The 14,247-nt window shown below is 44.4% G+C and overlaps 1 protein-coding gene across 1 annotated transcript; it reads left to right on the forward strand.

Annotated features, from left to right (window-relative positions):
* On the forward strand, window positions 1–13,902 carry LOC118781653 (tripartite motif-containing protein 66-like). The gene is made up of 18 exons (XM_036534661.1): window positions 1–52; window positions 777–834; window positions 1,550–1,703; window positions 3,171–3,300; window positions 3,485–3,601; window positions 3,963–4,077; window positions 4,292–4,438; window positions 4,773–4,890; window positions 5,151–6,085; window positions 7,715–7,927; window positions 8,681–8,825; window positions 9,167–9,242; window positions 9,323–9,596; window positions 9,910–10,646; window positions 10,749–10,881; window positions 10,992–11,066; window positions 11,664–11,816; window positions 13,656–13,902. Exons 2-18 carry the CDS (start codon window positions 790–792, stop codon window positions 13,890–13,892), a joined length of 3,804 nt encoding a protein of 1,267 aa, XP_036390554.1. The 5' UTR covers window positions 1–52; window positions 777–789; the 3' UTR covers window positions 13,893–13,902.
* Window positions 13,903–14,247: the final 345 nt, after the last annotated feature.

Raw genomic sequence — 14,247 nt, forward strand, 5'->3', positions numbered from 1 at the left:
AAGCTGCAGCACACAGTAGAGGACTCGCTGTCCAGGTGCTGACATGGAGAAGGTAAGTGCCCTGGCCTCATTGTGTAGTGGAACAGAGATGCATTATCAGGGAAGCTGCTATTTATTATTTGTAAAGTTAGAAAAAATGACATAGAAATAGATAGTTTTATTTGATCTGTTTGATAATGAAATAGTGTGTGATCTGGCACGTCTTTATTGATGCATGCAAGAAAATTTGTGGATGAGTTTAAATGACAGTAGGTGCCGATTATCTTTTTATTGCAGAATTCTTTTGATTTAGAGTAGGTTTGCAGCGGTGTTAGATTAGTGAGTGAGTAAGGCGAACCTGACAACGTTCAGCACTTGTGAGAAGAGCTGTGCTGGGATGCATTTGTGTTCACTGAGCCTAGACTTGGACTTGAATTTGAGCAGCTTAATGGTTGCCAGCCCCCTGCCTTGATCTTCCTCTTCCAACAGATCCTCATTGTTTACAGCAATGACAAAACCCTCTCACTATTGTGCCAACTGTCTGTATAGTTCATGATTTTCAGAATTTTGTGGCAGGAAGTGAAAACAGTTCATTTCACAGCGGCAGACTTTGGTCATGTATACAAGTTTTTTCTTTGTTAGAAGGTGCCAAGGGGCTTCTCGCTTCTTTTAATGTGTTGGGGCACATTTCAGATTAACAGAAATGAATTTCAGAATAGAGAGACAAAAGCAATCTCTGCATTTGACAACAGCTCCCAGGTGACAGTCATTTAAAATAACAGACCTCTGTTTCTCAGGTGAATCCTGTAGATGGGCCAGCAGATGTTGACAGCTGAGTGGTTTCACCTCAGAAAAGTAAATATTTTGCTATTTTAAATCTTTGTCATTTAGGAACTGCTGTCAAATAGTTTTCTTTATCTTTTTTGACCTTTAGTGTTCTCTTTCTTTATATATATAACTTTGGATAAGACCTGTGTCTGCTTTTGATGACTTTATTTGATTACCTGTGAAGTCTGCTGAAGTTTCAGTGCATTTTCCAGACTAAAATGAATATGCCGTATGTGCATATAAAGCTAATCAAATGACTGCGGTAGATTGCATTTAAAAAACACCTGAGTGGGTTATGTATTTATAGCTATTGAAAGGCATCAGGCAGTCTGGTAAAACACAGCATCTGCCGCCACAGAGAGAGGGACAGATTTTGGAGGTGTGCAGGCATTGCTTTAGATCACCTCCAAGAAAAAACCTAAGGCTGTTATATTAGAAAATGCATCGAAACACCAGCCCTGGAAGGGCCAGATACTCTTTGTGAACCCAAACCCAAATCAATTCAGCCCTTGGGCTTAATCTTCAAAACTTTGTGGGCTTTTAGTGAATAACATATGCATGTTAAATGATGCTATGGTTGAAAGGTGAACTACTGGTAATTTTCCAGTGCATGGCCCTGGCTGTGTTTCTGCATAACCGCAGTGTTTATTATGAGTGTACATTTTTTTTCATTTTCAATGCAGTTGACTCTGTGTGTGTGTGTGTGTGTGTGTGTGTGTGTGTGTGTGTGTGTGTTCTGCAGCATTGTACAGACTGTCACGAACACAGAGAAGCCCAGAGCCTGTGCACATTCTGCAACAAGTGGCTGTGTTTCCAGTGCACCGACATGCACCAGCATCACCGGGCTCCCAGCTCCTTGCCACTGCTGGAGCTGGGCAGGAGACCTGCCCACAACGGTACAGCTGCTCTCTTCTTATAAGCACCCTCTTTTTAGACCAGCACTGTTTCTTTCTGTGGTTCTGTGCTATCTCTGTTCATCTAAGGCTGATCTCGCCACGCTGCATCCCAGAATTGCTCCTTATACATTACATAGCCTTCATGATCACTACAGACTTATATTGGCAGTAGGTGCATGAATGGAAAGTGTTTCTTTAACTGTGAAGAATAGACTGAATCACTGATTTCCTTGATATGGATCGGTCACACTTGTGCTTGAGCAGTATTCATTTTTCAGAATATGACAAGCAGTCATGACATTTGGAATTACAAAGAAAGTCCTTATATTTGACTCAATTTGTCAGTGTTACGTGTTCTGTGTTGCATGTCATTAGCCTAGGTTAAGATATCCTTTCCACTGTAGGAATTTTTCCTCTCACAAAAATGTCCTTTAGGATTACTGAAAATCCTGCTTAGATTGATCAGATGATAGTTAGTTATAGTTATCTGTGTAGGTGTAATATTTTTCAGTAGATGTGGTGACCCCTATTTATGTGTCACAGTATATGCAGCCTTTGGGGAGTGTAGGGGACTGCAGCAGCTGTGATGTGAAGAAACAATTTGAATTAGAGGCATTCAACATGTAACAAACTAAGATTCTTAGTCCTTTCTCATGCATTGCTGATGTTGCTGACATCATATTTCTCTGTGTTATCTGCAGCTCTTTGTCTCGGCTCATGAGACCAGAGGTCTGAGGGTACGGGTGTGTGTGTTTGTGTGGGGGTGGGGTGTCAGAAGCAGTAACCTGCAGGCAGGATGTGGTCAGTCTTCACTGTGCAGGGGAGCAATGCACGCCCCCTCCCCGTAGTCCGCAGTCTATTTCACACTTGGTGCATGGCCTGTTCCCAGTATGCGTATGTGTCTGTGTGTATGCGCGGGCGCATGTGGTTTTAACATCTGCTGCAAATAAAAGCAGATCACATCATTGGGCAGTATGTCAAGCCTGCAGGTCCCTGGCGTACCCCATGGCAATCCACACTAATGAACCTGGTACCAAACAGCACATCTTACACCGTCTGGGTGATACCATTTCTGCATTTACCAGTTAACTGGAATTACTGCGGAGCAATGGAACCATCCTGATCTCATACATCTGATTTAAGTTTTAAAAGGAATGAAATTCTCCTGCAAAATTCATTTATGTTTAAAAACTAAACCCAAGTGTTGTTTCTGGTAGCCTGTCTGACAATGACACACATATCACTCTATAGTGATATATGGCAGATGGCATATGTGTATTCGTGGTACATAGCCAAAGACTAAAGCTAAGATTTATCTGCAATATCGCCATCAAAAGTAACTCAATCTAACCTTTACCCCTTCATAATCATAGTAGCTTCTATGATTCATGTCTGAACAGAAGGTCTGCCTGTTTAGCCATGTGCTGGTCACTGCACACGGCTCATACCCTACATTGTCCCTCACAGAGTCCAGCCGCTGGCCTGGTGGCATCCTCCAGTGCCACTTTCACAGACAGGAGCCTCTGGACCTCTTCTGTGAGACTTGTGACATTCTCTCCTGCAGCAGCTGCCACCTGACCACCCACAAGGACCACAGGTGATGGGACAGCATGGACATGCAGGGGTAGAACCATGCATGCATACACATGCATACATCCACGAGAGTAACATAAATTAGTTACTCTACATTATTTATTTTTATTTAGCAGGCGTACTGATAGGATATACTGTTCAAGTTGAATGTGCAAATGACACAAGGTGACAGCTATATTTGCACACAGGTTAGTTCATGTTGGGAAGGCTCTTCGAGAACAGCAGTGGCTCTTTGAGAACCTCTTGGTCCAGGTTGAAGACAAGAGGTCTGTTTTGGAGAACTCTGCCAAACAAATTGAGGACAGGTAAGCCACCACACTGGGTAGTGCTTCAGTGTTATTACTGCTTCTTGTGTGCCAAGGGGAAAATTTATCCTGATTATAATTTATCCTGATTATAATTTAAATTTATGCACTGTTAAATCTGCAGTGAAAGACTTATTGACACATCTGTAAGCAATTTAGAATGTACTTTAGAAAAAAGAAGTGGATATTTTTAGAGTGGTTACAAAAATCCTCCCGCTCACTCTCAACAAATCACCATCTAAGAGTTGTCAGGGATCCAAGTATATTAAAAGCCAATTCAAGATCCATTCATTGAATGATGCTTCTTCCCCCACCGCGGGTCTGTCAGTAATCAAAATGTCATTATGTGTGTATTCCCCAGGTTACATGGAGTAAAGATCATGCAGAGGAAGGCAGAGAACCAGATTAAAATGGCAAAGATGATTATGATGAACGAGCTGAACAAACGCACCAACCTATTAATAGAGCAACTCGAGGCAATTACCCTCTCTTTGAATGTTTTTGGAGCGTTCTCCTGTGACCAACGGGGCAAGCTGACTGTGAACATCTTGTGGGCAGAGCCACTGATAGAAAAAAATATGATTCTTGGTTAAGATGCAGTGAATTGAATGCTGATTTTGTTTCTAAGCGAATGAGGCAGCAGCTAGTGGCTTGAGCGAATGTGTGCTGTGTCTGCTGTTCCTCATGCAGAAGATCTCCAACGAGGTCAAGCAACACTTGGAGGACCAGCTGCAGGGGATGATAGAACTGTGCAGTCAGTTGGGCCACGTGCAGAACTTCATCAGCTGGGCCATGTCCCACCACCGCAGGAACCCGCTCCTCTTCAGCAAGGAGCTGGTAGGAGTGGCTAGAGCACAACAACAACCTGAGGGTTGTGAGTTTGAGTCCCAGCCATGGCTGTGCTTTTAAACCAAGTAGATGTGTATGAAACTGAAGAACATGTAAAAACCTATCTCCACAATGTATACACTCAGTTTTTTCCTGTGCCATTATCTCTTATTTAAAAATACTATTCCCTGTTACTGGTACTTTGAAAAAGGGACTTTGTTTGTACTTAAAATCAAACAAAGCAAGTGTTGGCTCTTGTGCTGTTTTAGTCATCCACTTCAGACTTTTAATCTATTTATGAGCTCTCATGGAAGAAGTCAGTTATTTTTCCTTCTGTGCTCAGATCACTTTCCAGATGCAGCGCTTGCTGGAGTCCCAGCTCCATTGTGACATTGGTCCTGCAGTGAAGATCAAGTTCAACTGGGATGCCAGCTTTTGGACCAAGCAGATCTCCACTTTAGGTACTGCTGCCTAATGCTCAGTGGTGGTGATTTAGATGCTGTGTTGTTGCACATCACCTTGATGGATTTGTTGAACAACTTTTCAAGCCTCAATGAAATGTTGAATGAAATACTCTGATCTTCCTTCACTATGTCCTGAGCCACATGGTAAATGTCTAGATGAGGTCTGGATGTAGTATATTCAGAAATGGTTGAGTAAATGTGATTGAACTGTAGAATTTTTGTTTTCACCTTGCTTTCCTTTTTTCAACTGATTGCAGGCCAGCTGACCACAGAGGGTGGATTTCAAACTCATTCAATGGGTGTGGCATGCCCCAGCATCCTGAAGCCCCAGCCACTCACCTGCACAACCCTGCCCACCTCCCTGTGTCACAGGGCCCTGGAGCAGGGCTGTGGATTTCAGGCCTGCTTTCAGTCCCAGATGTGCTGTCCCCATTGTGTGAATGTGCCCAGACCTCACTTTGACCTGCTGGTGGGGCACAGCAGGGGGTCACCAGGAGTGGGAGACAGGTGCCACCCTGTCAGACCGTATCCCCCAGAGAGGTCTCAGCAGCATAACCTGTTTCCACAGCTGAAGCAGCTATGTGCCATGCATTCAGAAAAGAAACAGTTGGAGCAAAGACCCCACCTGGTCAGGTGCGCACAAAGCCCCATACCTCTGCAGCGGATGCAACCGGAGGGGCAGTGGGACCCCCAGAGCTCCTCAACCCTGGATGCACACATGCAGCAGCAGGACGTGGCGCAGACGCTGCAACCTGGGCCCGGCATCCAGTTGTGCAGCTCCAGCAGTTTGCCACCCGGGTGGCTGCAGTCCACGCAGTCAAATCCTGAGTTCCTGTTGCAGTCGCCTCATAAGCCCCAAGTGGAGCAGCTACCCAGCAAGCAAATCCAGGCAGCAGCTGCAGACCACAGTTTTACAGACCTGGACAAACTGCTGATGCAGCCAGCTGCAGACCACAGCTTGGCAGACCGAGGCAGGTTGCAGGTGCAATCAGCTGTAGACCACAGCATAACAGACTCAGGAAGCCTGCAGATGCAGCCAGCTGCAAACTTGGGCAGGCAGCAGGAGAAGGAGCAGACTTGCACGCTCCAGCAGCTGTCGGCCACCTCGGAACCGGGGACCATTCAGGTCACGCGGGCTGAAGGGCATCCAGCAGAAGCAGGACAGCTGCCCCTGAGCGGCAGTGACTGCAGGGTGAGTCGGTGTGTTACACCAGATCTGAGTATGCCTGTCACAGTAGCCCCATTTTCACAGGGACTTCCTATTGACTGCAGGGGCACTCAAACAAAAAAATGTGTCTGGCTGGCGAACACATTAAACTGACACAGTTTCTCTTTTTTTCATAGATTTTTTTTATTGGGAAAAATTGGACCAAAAGTAGGCTACATTTTACTGTTGTGCTTTTACATTGCTAATGTTGAAATGGCAATAGCAAGAATTGCAATTTTCCTGTACATAGTCTAAGTTTTAATAAATTGCTGAACGTGAGTGGGCACAGCACTTCGAAATCACACAGGAAAATAAAAACTGAGGTATCAGCTCACATTTCCCACCCAGCAGTGTCTGTACACAGGAAATTGTCAAGACTGACGGTATTGCTTTTTATGCACCAATGAATTGTCAGTGTGGTGACTGCAATTATAAGCTGCTGCCATTCCTCAGAGCAGCTGTATACATATAAAAACATCACAACCAGAGCTCATGAGCACCACAACACAACCAGTTTCTGAACTGCAATGCCTAACCTCAACAAGTTTCTCATCAAATGATCAAAACAGAAACTAAAGATCCAAAGGTATTTCTCATTAGTGCTCATGATGTTAGAGCTGCAGGTAAACTGAAGAACATCCAATCAAAATGAAGAGGGGCCTGATCTGAAAACAACACCAGACGAGCATCTGGTCTGGCTCATTTATATGGATTTGTTTATTTATTTATTTCTGCTGTTCTTAGTATCAGTGAGTTAAATGAGTAGAACGCACCGGGGTGTAGCCTCATATTTACTTAACCTGGTATTAATGAGATACCCAGGGAATAGTGTGAGCTGGCAGTTAGATTTCACATCTGCCTGCTGTGCACCCTTCTCCATTACCTCCCAGTCTGTGAGCTTTCCTCCCTCCCTTATCATCCGCACACTGAATACAGATTAAAGCCTTTGCTACATTTAGTTTTATCCACATTTCCAGCCAGGAAAACACCGTGGAACTCCTCAGGGACGCATTACAGGTAAATGTTTTTTAATCGCTGGGTAATTACAGACATTCTGTTGATGTCAGGCTTGCCTAAATATCATTGCTACATGGTGCACAGACGTGGAGAGAGAGAGAGAGAGAGAGAAAGAGAAAAACAAGGTTTTTTTGTCATTTGTCGCTTTTAGGAAGTAATGTAGTTCCTGGTGTTTTGGAAACTTCTATTAATAATCCATCTAAGATGAGGCAAAACAAGCTGCAAAATAGACGTGGGATATCCGGTGTGTGATGTGTCTGAATTAATGATAGTTATTCAAAATAACCTACGGTGACTTGTATGTAGGATTTACATATAATAATTGCTGCTGTGAGTAAGGCTTTTGTTATGAAAGCCATTTTGAGTGTTTTGTAGTGAAAAGCAAGGTTGTGTGGCTTTGTTTTTACTAGACAGGTACACAGAATGGGGGCTGTTTCTGTCCTCTGCATTAACCAGTGATGCTCAAGGTTGTTTTCCCCACACACCCCGAAAGCTTTTGCTGTGGATTGTGCTGTACACCTTTTCTGCTTTGGCCCACTTTAGTTCATTCTGGTGCCAGTACAGAAGGAGATTGAGTGGGACTGTATCTTCCGTCAGGTGTTCGCTTCACTAGAGATGTCAACGCCGGCCCACGGGCTTCCCGGCAACAGACCCAGTGGACCCAGCTCACTGCGGGGGAGGAGATCTGGGTCTCGGAACGCCCCAGCGGAACCAGTAACGCCACCTCCCAGCCTCCCCGGGGCCCAGCCCACAGGGGCCACCCACAGCCTAGCAACAGCAGCTGGGGAGCAGGGCTGCATGGCAGGCCAGGTAACCACATCACTGAGAGGCTGTACTGAGAGTACTGTGAGGCCTGCTGCAAGGGAGACTAGAACTGGAAAAAAATAGTAATACATTGCACCACTGTGTGTGGTCTGGTATAGATTTGTACCACTACAGGGAGATTTGCCCAAAGCTAGCAGCATGCAATAGCCGATTTGACCTTTTCCAACTTAAGTCCCCATCTTTGGCATGCAGTAAATTGTGATGAAATGATGAAGTCATGTGAACATTTTAGGCCAAACATTATGAAGCTCTTGGTAATATAAATGAAACCAGGACAGCCAGGCCCCTGGGTATTGACTAATGACTGTTTATATTTTGTGGATTGGGGCCCATTATTTTAACTGTGGATATATGGGATATATGTCAAACTGAGGCCCTTGCTCATGTAACAGACACTGTTCATATTAGTTTCTTTTCTGTGCAATAGGAGAAGAGAACAGTTGTACAGCAGCATCACAGAAATATAATACAGCCTATTTCTTCTCTGATCTTATCACGGGGTCTAGCTGTCAGTGCCAGCTCTGTCAGTGTTACTGGGGAGTATGTGTTAGCTAGTGTGTATAGTTTTATTCACAGTTTTATTATAGATTTATTATTTCTTCTTTATGTAATTCCATCAGCAGTACTCTAGAGACCCATGCCATGTGCCCGTGGAACCCACAGAAACAGTTGAAGATGTTGTGGTTGGCAGGGGTGGTGTGTTATATTGATGGTTCTCTTTATTTCCTCCCCTGACAGGATGGGTGTGCTCCAGCCAGTGAGAGGAGGGGGATGTTGGTCGGGGCAGAGGAGGAGCTGGCCCTGGTCGCTCCCACAATCCCAACCTCCTGTGGCAGTCCCTCTGCCCAGCGCTCATTCCCTCTGACCTGCAAGACAGAGCCAGGTACAGAACTTCAGACTTGAACTACCACTGTCATCCCAGATAACACATATTGCTCCCTGAAGCTGAAGCAATGGGGCAATGCTACAACTGTGTTACAGAAATTCCAGTGCCATTCCCTTAGATTCATCCTTACACCCATGTCCAATAATGACGCCTTACAATGGCTATGAGTGACTGCATTCTACATCTCGGGATTGTTTACTTTATTACTTTACTTTTGTTTACTTTATTTTTTATAGTGTATATTTGTTAAGGCAAATCTTGTTGCTGCAATTTCCCAATATTAGTGATATTTGAGTGATGTTTGAGTTCTTGTAACACTTTTTAATCATTTTTACCAGATAACAGTTACGAGTGTGAAGACAATGGCATGAAAGGAAAAGAAAGACATGGAAAGACAGCACATGAGAATACCGGGTATAGCAAGTTACTTTTCATCAACAAATGTGCACAGTACACAGAGTGAGCATGGTTTCATCACTGTTTTTTCCATTCAGAGGCACTGGGGGACTCCAGAAGTTTCCAGGAAGTTCCAGGGTCCCATTTGTACGTCTAGAGCGGCTGAAGATCCAGTCAACGACAGGTCGACTGCTGGTGTCCCGCCCACTGCCGGATGGACACAGTGACCCTCACCCAGATCCAGAGCTGAAGACAGGGGGTGCTGTCACTCCGGAGCCAGCAAGAAGCCTGACCAATGGGGCACTTCACAAGAAAACATTGATTGCAATTCCCATCTCAGTTCCATATGTGTCACTTGAAAGAGTAACACAGGTCTGATAGCAAATTTGTTGCTTTGCAGTTAATGTTTCTAATCCATTTATCCTTAATACATATCTGAACCATCATATTTTCTGTCTAACACAACATGGTTGTTCTTTATACTTCTCATGTCATGTCTGAGGTGCTTTGCCCTTAACCTGTCCCACGTCTTGCTATGAGTGCTAATCAGTTTGAGTTAAAAATGTTTTTTTTTTTTTTTTGTCAGATATGATTCGCAAAGCTTTAAGTCTGAGTTTAGGTGTTTATTTGCAATGTGTGTTCACTCTGATTTTAATCTTCCTTTTTGTTTGCAATGTGTATGAAGGCAAGACTGAATAAGATGGAACAGACTGCAAAGGTGACCAAAGGTGACCCTTCAGAAAGGGATTGTGCAGGGAAGCACCCTCCCAGCAGCCCATCCCGCAGCTCCCTGGAGATCGCAGCCTATCCCGAGCAGGAGAGGCCTGTGGAGCAGCCCTCACTGCCACTACCCTCTACTCAGCCAGAACCTGAGTCAGACCCTGGACCAGAGTCTGAATCAGAGCCAGATCTAGAATCAGAGTCAGATCTGGAGTCAGAACCAGATTTGGAATTAGAGCCTGATTTTGAATTGCATCGTCATCCAGAATCAGATCCAGGTGTAGATTCAGAACCACAACCAGAATCAGATTCAGAGTCTGAATTGGAGCAACAACTGGAATCTGAGCCATTTCCAGAATCGGAGCCAGAAGTGGAATCGGAGCCTGAGTCACAGCCAGAGGCAGACTCAGAACTAGAACTGGGATTGGAGCCACAACTGGAATCAGAGCCATATCTGGAGTCAGAGCCTGAGCAGGACTTTGAGCCAGATCCAAAACTGGATTCAGCCCCAGGTCCCCTGTCTATCCCTCTTGAGCATGCTGCTGGTGAGGTGGAGCCGGAGCACAGGGAGGAGGCAGAGGTGATGGAGAATGAAGATTTCTGTGCTGTGTGCCTAAATGGGGGGGACCTGCTCTGCTGCGACCACTGCCCCAAGGTCTTCCACCTGGCCTGTCACGTGCCCGCTCTGCTCAGCTTTCCTGCGTAAGCTCCGCCCCCGTCTTCCCTTCAGACCCACCTCCTAACCTTCACAATGAGAGTATGTTAAAGGCATGCAGTAATGAAATCATCATTCTGCATCTCCAGGGGCGACTGGGTGTGCTCACTGTGTCGGGACGTCCAGCAGCCGGAGGTGGAGTATGACTGCGAGAACACACGCCTCTCCACAGATCACATGGTGAAGGGTGTGTCATATGGGCTGTCTGCCTGTGATCAGAGGGTATGTGGGCAGGGCTCTGACCACTGTTGGTTTCACTGTGCTCCTCAATGGGATTGTGCCGCAATACTCCTGACAAACATTTGAATTCTGTGTGCCCTCCTCTTCTGCAGAGATGTGAGAAGCTAACAATGTTCATCTCCTGCAACATCCTCAGTGCTCCCTTCCATGAACCAGTCAGTCCCCTAGTGAGTATCTCACATGTTGTCCACCCAGAGACCATGTCAGGGCCCCTCTGAGAGAGGCCTTACTGCAGAGGTGTGTTCAGCTGATGTGGCTGTTGTTGCTTCAGCTCACAGGTGCAGTAGTGTGCTTATTGTAGCCTTGAGCATAAACTTAGCCTGAATTACTTCAACAAATATCAGCCTGTGTAAATGAATATTATGTAAGCTATTCAAGTTGCTCTGGGTAAGGGTGTCTGTGAAGCAAATGAATAATGTAATGTAAATAATGTCATGTTTAATAGACTGTGAATGCCGTGTCAAGTTAGTTAACGATGCTGCTTCCAGCATACTGCATTTTCAAGTTATTCCCTGCTGTTTGTAAAGGCTCACAGCAATAACAGGGGAAAGCTTTAAGTGGGTAACAAATGTTTGTGATGAAGTCATCTCCAAGCAACCTTCCTCTGTCTTAGTCTGTTTTAGATGAAGGAGCTAGATGGAAAGATTTTTCACAGCTTTTCCTAAATGGCATGAATTTATCAAGCAACTGTTGTCATGATGCTGAATGAAAGCATAATGAATGTATGTGCATAATCTTTAAATTATTTTTTTCTTATATTTAAGGCCCGTCATTATTATCAGATAATAAAGAGGCCCATGGACTTATCTGTGATAAGGAGCAAGCTCAACAAGAGGAATCCTCTACACTACTACACACCTGAAGAATTTGTGGCAGATGTCTTTCTTATGTTCAGGAACTGTGCAAAATTCAATTATGTGAGTACACAGTTTCATTTTTACATTCTCATTGCTTTGTAGAGAATGAATGTTTCACTTATTTGCCTAAGGATATGCTTTGGTGGCAGTGATAGGTTTTGGTCTTAGATTATAACACTTTTTACCATTTTTTGTGAAAGAGGTGCTTTGTTTATAACAGGGGTCCGCAACCTTAAGCATGTGTGCCACCATTGACACGTGGCAGCATAATCATTGGCACACTGGCGATAAGCGCGCGAGAGAGGATTTTTAATTAATTATTTTTTAAAGAAATGTTCAAGTTCCCTCTCAGCTGCCTGTCAAATCACCTCTTGAACAGCCATTGGCTGTTACGCAGCCTGTCTTATTTAGTTTGATTGACGGTATGGCCTCCCGCTCATATTTCCCACAGGAATCGCAGTGCAGCAGTTTAGGTTCGGTAGATGATGGCAACCCTGTTAGCTAAGAAAGCTAAAGTAAAGGTTCGGGCATTCCAGCCCTCATGGACAGAAGGGTGCAGTTTTGTTTTTCAGAAGGACCGTGCTGTGTGTACTTTATGTTTTGAAAATGCTGTTTGCCGAATGTCGAGTGTTAAGCACCATTTTGAGGCAAAGCACGAGAAAACTTTCAAAGATCAGGCAGACAAGGCAGAATCCATCATATGTGTCGTGTCCAGTTATGGGAAGCAAGCCAACACCCTCAAAGTCTTTGCCACTGCTAAAACCATGTGACTGAAGCAAGCTATCGCATTGTGAAACGTGGAAAGTGGCAAATATATTAAGGAGGCTTTTCTCTGTAGCTCAGAGGTTCTGTTTGAAGGCTTATAGAATAATAAAAGATATTCCCATGTCAGCTAGAAGTGTTGAGCTACACATCGAAGAAATGGCAGAAACAGTTGGGTTAAAAGATGCTGTGGTATTTAGCATTGCACTTGACGAGAGTGTGGACATGAATGACATAGCACGTTTGGCAGTCATGGCAAGATACTATGATTGGACTGTAAGAGAGGAGCTCTGCTGCTTAAAGCCAATGTCTGACACAACAAAAGGTGAGGACATAGCCAAGGTGTTTATGGAACATTTTGAGGAGCGAGGGATTGACATCAGGAAGATTTTTGCAGTGACAACAGATGGTGCCCCCGCCATGGTCGGGAAACAGAGGGGAGCTGTCAGATTAATTGAGGAAAAAGTCAGTCACCCCATCATGAAACTCAGGCATGCAATGTGACCCACGGAGTACATATTTTTCTATATTAAATTCAGCAAATTCAGCAAAAAAAAAAAAAAAAAAACTCTCAAAAGTTGCAAAAAAGAATTGCTTGAAACCTCTTTTTTACTGTATTTGAAACCCATTGTTGTTTTCAGTCCCACTGGAACATCACCCTTGTCCTTTGAGCACACCTCAATGTAAAAATATCCTCAACAGACGTAACAGAGGAGTTTTAGTAAGTGATCTGCAGTAAAATATTTCCTCTTTGAAAAAGCTACATGCATACTAAAAGCATGCTGTTATTTCTCTGTATGTGTATATGGAAACACAATTTAAGTACTGAGGAGGCATCATGGCGGCTGGGTTAGGACTGCTTGTTTATGTGACCAGACTCATCAAAGCATACATTCTGGTCATTAAAGTCACACCTCAACATCAGCCGTGTGGTCTCATTAAGGTGTCAATGCTTTGTAAATGCAATTGCTTACACATATTGCACCTAGGTAAGGGCACAAGTGAGTGAGTGGCCACAAACAGGGGATGCTGTGGTTTTCCAGGACAGAGGGCTGGCCCACATGCCACTGTAGGTGAGTGGGCCCTCAGTTTACCTGACAGTGACTCTTCTCTCTCCCTGTGGCATGTGGCTCCCAGCCGGACTCTGAAGTAGCTCAGGCAGGTCGGAGCCTGGAGGCCTTCTTTAACTCCAAACTGATGGAAGTGTTCCAGAACAAGACTTTCGTACCTGCAGACGACGACTCGGACAGCGAGGAATACGATGAGCTCTACAGAGCGGGCGTGGCTGGCTTTCCCTGGCCAGACAGAAAGGAACACTGCCACAGGAAGAGGAAGAGGAGGCGCTCCCCTAACAGGAGGAGGCATCACTTTTAAGCTAGGTCCTGCCAGCAATATATGACAAATTTAGTTTCAATCTCTCCTTTTGTACGTTTCAACACTGAATATTTCTATCCACCAGGTGATTCATCTTTATAATGTCATCAAAGCGGTGGACATTAAGGTATTTTGACTCATATAATCGTTCCATGGCTTCTGTATGAAGGTCGCTTGTTCTATGCCAGTGCTAGGAATACTACTATAATGGAAATACTATTGTCTGAGCTACTGATAAGTTAACAACAACTTTGTAAACATTTTATAAAATGTATTTTTATGGTACTTGTTTTTTATTTTAAAATACCATGTAGTCTGCCAATACATCTATTATTATAGACTTTACATGGATGTG

Source organism: Megalops cyprinoides, chromosome 8, assembly GCF_013368585.1.
Source record: "Megalops cyprinoides isolate fMegCyp1 chromosome 8, fMegCyp1.pri, whole genome shotgun sequence".
In the NCBI taxonomy this organism is placed as follows: domain Eukaryota; kingdom Metazoa; phylum Chordata; class Actinopteri; order Elopiformes; family Megalopidae; genus Megalops; species Megalops cyprinoides.

Excerpts from the sequence above, each read along its gene's own strand:
- LOC118781653 (XM_036534661.1), top strand. The coding sequence starts at position 790 with ATGGGCCAGCAGATGTTGACAGCTGAGTGGTTTCACCTCAGAAAA. Across the intron at positions 3,301-3,484 it reads ACCACCCACAAGGACCACAG|GTTAGTTCATGTTGGGAAGG; the intron begins GTGATGGGACAG and ends ATTTGCACACAG. Across the intron at positions 8,826-9,166 it reads GACCTGCAAGACAGAGCCAG|ATAACAGTTACGAGTGTGAA; the intron begins GTACAGAACTTC and ends CATTTTTACCAG.